Here is a 6,000-nt window from a genome sequence, read left to right on the forward strand (position 1 = left end):
ATGATGATTGGGTGGCACGGTGTTCCAGTGGTTAGCGCTGTCGCCTCATAGCAAGAAAGTCCTGGGTTCGAACCCAGAGGTTGTCCAAGCTTGGGGGGGGGGTCATCCCAGGTCGGCTTCTGTGTGGAGTTTGCATGTTCCCCCCATGTCTGCGGTGGGTTTTCTCCGGGTGCTCCGGTTTCCCCCACCATCCAAAGAAACATGTTAAGGTCTGTATCCCGGACTGAGGTAATGGAAAGAGAACTGGAGTTGGTCCCCGGGCGCTGCATGAAGGCAACATAGCTGCACAGATCACAGCTCGGATGGGTTAATTTGCAGTAACTGAATTTCCCCAAGGGGATTAATAAAGGAATCTTAATCTTAATCTTCATCTTAATCTAATTGGAAGTGAGGTAAAGGGATTAAGCAGTATCTCTCTGTATCTAGTGAAGGTAGAAAAGTAAGCCAAATGGCGTCTTAAAGATTGTGTCCACTAACCTCTCCTTGTTCCGGTATGCGGCAGGTCCAGGGTGAGATCAAGAGGAAGTGGCGGCGGTGGCACCTGCAGCGGTACATGAGCTCTGACACCAAGTACCAGCACCCGTCTATGGGCAGCAACAGCAACAACTTCAGCACGCAGATCTCCATGCTGACGCGGTGCAGTCCCAAAACATGCCGGGCTTCCTCCTGCCAGGAGGACACGTCCATCATATGAACTCATGCAGTCGCACACCACACGAAAGCAGTGCCACAAAAATCATGCACATCCAGTGCCAAAAAAAACCCCAACATGCTTTCATACTAAATGTTATAGTCACCGATTTACACAGTATATTTAAGATCTCAGAATATGAAGAGATACTTGTTTGGTTTTTCTTTTGGAGGATGTGTTGATGGAGTGCGACTTGGGATGGGCTGCGGAGAGATCCGGAGAACCGAGCGTCGTATGGAAGGACTCCTACATTTGTGAAATACAGCCGCAGCTCTTCATCGTCCCGCTTGGATAAATTACCGGCACCTTCTCTAAATTCGAATAAAGAAGTGCACTGTTCGACAAACACACCCGTCACACACTTCTCCTGCTCACTTAGCGGTAGCTAGTCAGCCCCGTGAACAGAGGCCCGTCCCTTCTCCCTGTTATGACATCAGCACACACGTGTGGGTGGCTGTGTGAGCCACGTTGTGATCGATTATTTGTAATCATGGTGTGTGGATGGGGTCTCTGCAGCCCCGCGATTTGATTCAATCGCGGATTCATCTAGAATCTCTTAGTGTGAGTCATGCAGCTTGATGGATGAAGTAGTCTTGCGCAAAGACACAGCCGCCAAAAGAAATGGAAGTGTGATGAGGTCTTAATCGCATAATTTACATTCCTGCTATGTGTCCTATGACACCACGTTCAAGGAGAACCAAAAGAAATGCATCAGGAAAATTTATTTGTGCACTGATTGTGAATTATAATAGAAAATATATATGCCCTATTTTTCACAAATGAAAAGAATGAAACTCAATCAGTTTCTATGGAAACATCATTAAATCAACCTAGCTGTCATGAGTGTGCAGAAATACGAAGCCAAAGAATACTGGATGACAGCCACAAAGTTGAGGCACTTTATTTTCCATGAATGCCATATGGATGAGGCTTCAGACTGGGCTGCCAGTGTGATATGGACTCGAAAGCATCGATGTGTTTGGAGAGACAAATCCCCCTCTCTGCACCCACATCCTTATAGGGACAAAGGTCTTAGGGGTCCCCTTAATCGCCCGGCATTTCCTCTTGCATTGTGCGATTGGTCATGTCAGGAGTTTCGATTATTTTAGTCACTAATGTGATGGTCATTTAAGTGTGCTGTGTTTCTGTGTTTGGAAGGGTTGACGGGCCTTTTCAGGCATCCCAGCTCTAGAGCTACCATGGTTAAAATGCCTTCATACAGTCATAGTCCATCCAATGGACATTTGACCTCCCAGGGAGGATCATCTAACATAAGGACAACAAAATCGTTCAATGTAGTGGAACTGACAAACTACATGTTTGTGCCAACCTAAGTGCAGTATAGGGTTCCCATATCACTAATGCCAGGATCAGACCACAAGATGTTTATGTCTTTCACAGTGGTCACCATGTCAGATTAGGCAATCATAGTGCCATAAATTCTTGCTGTCTTGGCCGGGAGACTGGCAACACTACAAGTATCTACTACTACTACTACTACTACTACTACTTTTGGCTGCTCCCGTTAGGGGGCGCCACAGCAGATCATCCGTTTCCATCTCTTCCTGCCCTCTAGATTGTCCTCTTGTCACGCCAGCCACCTGCATGTCCTCCCTCACCACATCCATAAACCTCCTCTTTGGCCTTCCTCTTTTCCTCTCCCCTGGCAGCTTCATTTTCAGCATCCTTCTCCCAATATACCCAGCATCTCTCCTCCACACATGTCCAAACCGTCTCAATCTTGCTTCTCTTGCTTTGTTTCCAAACCGTCCAACCTGAGCGGTTCCTCTAATATAATCAGTCCTAATCCTGCCCTTCTTCATCACTCCCAATGAAAATCTTAGCATCTTCAACTCTGCCACCTCCAGCTCCGCCTCCTGTCTTTTCATCAGTGCCACCATCTCCAAACCATATAACATAGCTGGTCTCACAACCATCTTGTAAACCTTCCCTTTAACTCTTGCTGGTACCCTTCTGTCACAAATCACTCTGGACACTCTTCTCCACCCACCCCACCCTGCCTACACTCTCTTCTTCAATTCTCTTCTGCACTCCCCGTTGCTTTGGACAGTTGACCCCAAGTATTTAAACTCATACGCCTTCGTCACCTCCACTCCTTGCATCCTCATCATTCCACTGTCCTCCCTCTCGTTCACACATATGTATTCCATCTTGCTCCTACTGACTTTCATTCTTCTTCTCTCCAGTGCATACCTCCACCTCTCCAGGCTCTCCTCAGCCTGCACCCTACTCTTGCTACAGATCACAATGTTCTGCACATCGCTCTTATTCTTGAAAATCGGTACCAGTATGCTTCTTCTCCACTCCTCAGGCATCCTCTCACTGTCTAAGATTGTGTTAAAAACTCCACTGCCACCTCTCTTAAACACCTCCACGCCTCCACAGGTATGTCATCCGGACCAACCGCCTTTCCACTCTTCATCCTTTTTATAGCTGCCCTCACTTCCTCCTTGCTAATCCGCCACACTTCCTGATTCACCATCCTCACACCACCCACCCTTCTCTCTCTCATTTTCTTCATTCATCAGCCCCTCAAAGCACTCCTTCCACCTTCCCAACACACTCTCCTCACTTGTCAGCACATATCCATCTGTATCTTTGATCGCCCTAACCTGCTGCACATCCTTCCCAGCTCGGTCCCTCTGTTTAGCCAACTGGTACAAGTCCGTTTTTCCATCCTTAGTGTCTAACCTGTCATACAACTCACCATATACCTTTTTCTTTGCCTTTGCCACCTCTCTCTTCACTTTACGCTGCGTCTCCTTGTACTCCTGTCTACTTTCATCATCTCTCTGACTATCCCACTTCTTCTTTACCAACATCTTCCTCTGTATAATTTGCTTTACTTCCTCATTCCACCACCAAGTCTCCTTGTCTTCCTTCCTCTCTCCAGATGGCACACCAAGTACCTTCCTAGCTGTCTCCCTCACTATTTCTGCAGTGCTTGCTCAGCCATCCGGCAACTTTTCACTACCACCCAGTGCCTGTCTAAACCCCCCCAGCCCAACGCCACACAGCAGTCTTCCTTTTCAACTTCCACCATTTGATCCTTGGCTCTGCCTTCACTCTCTTCCTCTTCTTGGTCTCCAGAGTCATCCTACAGACCACCATCCGATATTGCCTAGCTACGCTCTCCCCTGTCACCATCTTGCAGTCTCCAATCCCTTTTAGATCACGCCTCCTGCATAAGATATAGTCCACCTGTGTATACTTTCCTCCACTCTTGTACGTCACCCTGTGTTCCTCCCTCTTCTTGAAATATGTATTCACCACAGCCATCTCCATCCTTTTCACAAAATCCACCACCATCGGTCCTTCCATGTTCCTCTCCTTGACACCATATCTACCCATCACCTCCTCACCACCTCTGTCCCTTCACCAACATGCCCATTGAAGTCAGCTCCAATCACCACTCTCTCCTCCTTGGGTACCCTCTCCACCACGTCATCCAACTCACTCCAGAATTCTTCTTTCTCTTCCATCTCACACCCAACTTGCGGGGCATATGTGCTGATAACAGTCATCATCAGACCTTCAATTTCTAGCTTCATACTCCTCACTCTTTCCGACGCTGTCCACCTCCAACACACTTTTTTTTCTCCCCCCTTTTTCTCCCCAATTATATCCGGCCAATTACCCCACTCTTCCGAGCTGTCCCGATCTCTGCTGCACCCGCTCTGCCGATCCGGGGAGGGCTGCAGACTACCACACGCCTTCTCCGATACATGTGGAGTCACCAGCTGCTTCTTTTCATCTGACAGTGAGGAGTTTCGCCAGGGGGTGTAGCGCATAGGAGGATCACGCTATTCCCCCCAGTTCCACCTCCCCCCGAACAGGTGCCCCAGCCAACCAGAGGAGGTGCTAGTGCAGCGACCAGGACACATACCCACATCCGGCTTCCCACCCGTAGACACGGCCAATTGTGTCTGTAGGGACGTCCAACCAAGCCGACCTCCAACACACTCTTGACATACTCTTCCTTCAGAATGACTCCTACGCCATTACTCCTCCCATTGGCACCATAGTAGAAGAGTTTGGACCCTCCTCCGATGCTCCTGGCCTTGCTCCCCTTCCACCTGGTCTCTTGCACACACAGTATACCTACCTTTCTTCTCTCCATCATCCCTTTACCAGTCATAGTGCCAAAATTCAAAGTTCCGACTCTCGCCTCCACACTTTTACCCTTCCTTCTCTCCCTCTGCCTCTGCACATGCCCCCCCCCCTTCTCCTTCACCCAACAGTAGCGTAGTTTCCATTGGCACCCTGCTGGCCAACAGTACCAGTGGCAGTTGTTGGTAATTTATCCGGGCTTGGAGCCGGCACTAAGAATGCCCTGGCTTGTGCATCCTCAGTGGCTGGGTTGGTAACGCTACAAGTATGACCCCGACCAATCATCATCTGCTGCCTCTCATGATCTTGCGCATGTTCATAGGTTGTCAGGGAAGAGGGTCAAGAAATTGTCAGTCATCACTACAGAAGTGCTATGTGTCATGCTGGCGGTCTTGTGTTCCATCCGTCCGTCCATCCATCCATCCATCCATCCATCCATCCATCCATCCATCCATCCATCCATCCATTATCCAAACCGCTTATCCTGCTCTCAGGGTCGCGGGATGCTGGAGCCTATCCCAGTAGCCATTGGGCGGCAGGTGGGGAGACACCCTGGACAGGCCACTAGGCCATCACAGGTTATTATTATTATTATTATTGTTGTTATGTGCACCAAACAGCACTCTGTTGTCCTATTGGTCAACGTCCAGAAACATGTTGCAGGAGATGTCAGACTAGGCAGGAAAATACAAAAAATTCTGACATGCTAGACTTCGTAGGGGTGTCGTGAGGTGTACCCAGATGCCATCTTGCTGTTCTATGGTTATGTCACACTAAATTTGCCCGTTCGTCATTCCACACCTTCATAATTGGATCCGACACTGGAAATTTGTCGACGACTTCAAAATCGTGTCAAAATTTGGCTGAATTCGTGTCGTCTGACCGCGGCGTAAATCTGTCATGTTTGGCCAAATGATGTCGACGGACAGGTTTTACAGCGTCAGCAAGAGGCCAGTGTTCCCTTGTTGGTGTGTGACAACTGGTTGACAAAGTTGTATGTGGCTCATTGTTAAGCAGAACGGTCACATTACACTTGAATACACAAGAGTCATCAGTCCCGTAATGAAGAGGAGCCGGAACATGCTCATACATGAGGAGCCACTACTATGATGGTGCTTTTAGCCCAGTGTCAACACATCTCAACATCTCATCTCATGGTGGAGGCTGTGTGTGTGTGT

General features: G+C 48.6%; 1 protein-coding gene across 1 annotated transcript in view; it reads left to right on the forward strand.

Moving 5' to 3' along the window:
* Positions 1 to 694, forward strand: part of vipr1b (vasoactive intestinal peptide receptor 1b) — a 108,803-nt gene extending 108,109 nt beyond the window's left edge. Inside the window, exon 13 of the mRNA XM_056299480.1 lies at positions 503 to 694. Within this exon, the coding sequence (XP_056155455.1) occupies positions 503 to 694 (192 nt within the window). The remainder of the gene's footprint in view (positions 1 to 502) is intronic.
* The last annotated feature ends 5,306 nt before the right edge of the window (positions 695 to 6,000 follow it).

The sequence above is a fragment of the Lampris incognitus genome, chromosome 19 (assembly GCF_029633865.1).
Source record: "Lampris incognitus isolate fLamInc1 chromosome 19, fLamInc1.hap2, whole genome shotgun sequence".
Classification (NCBI taxonomy): Eukaryota; Metazoa; Chordata; class Actinopteri; order Lampriformes; family Lampridae; genus Lampris; species Lampris incognitus.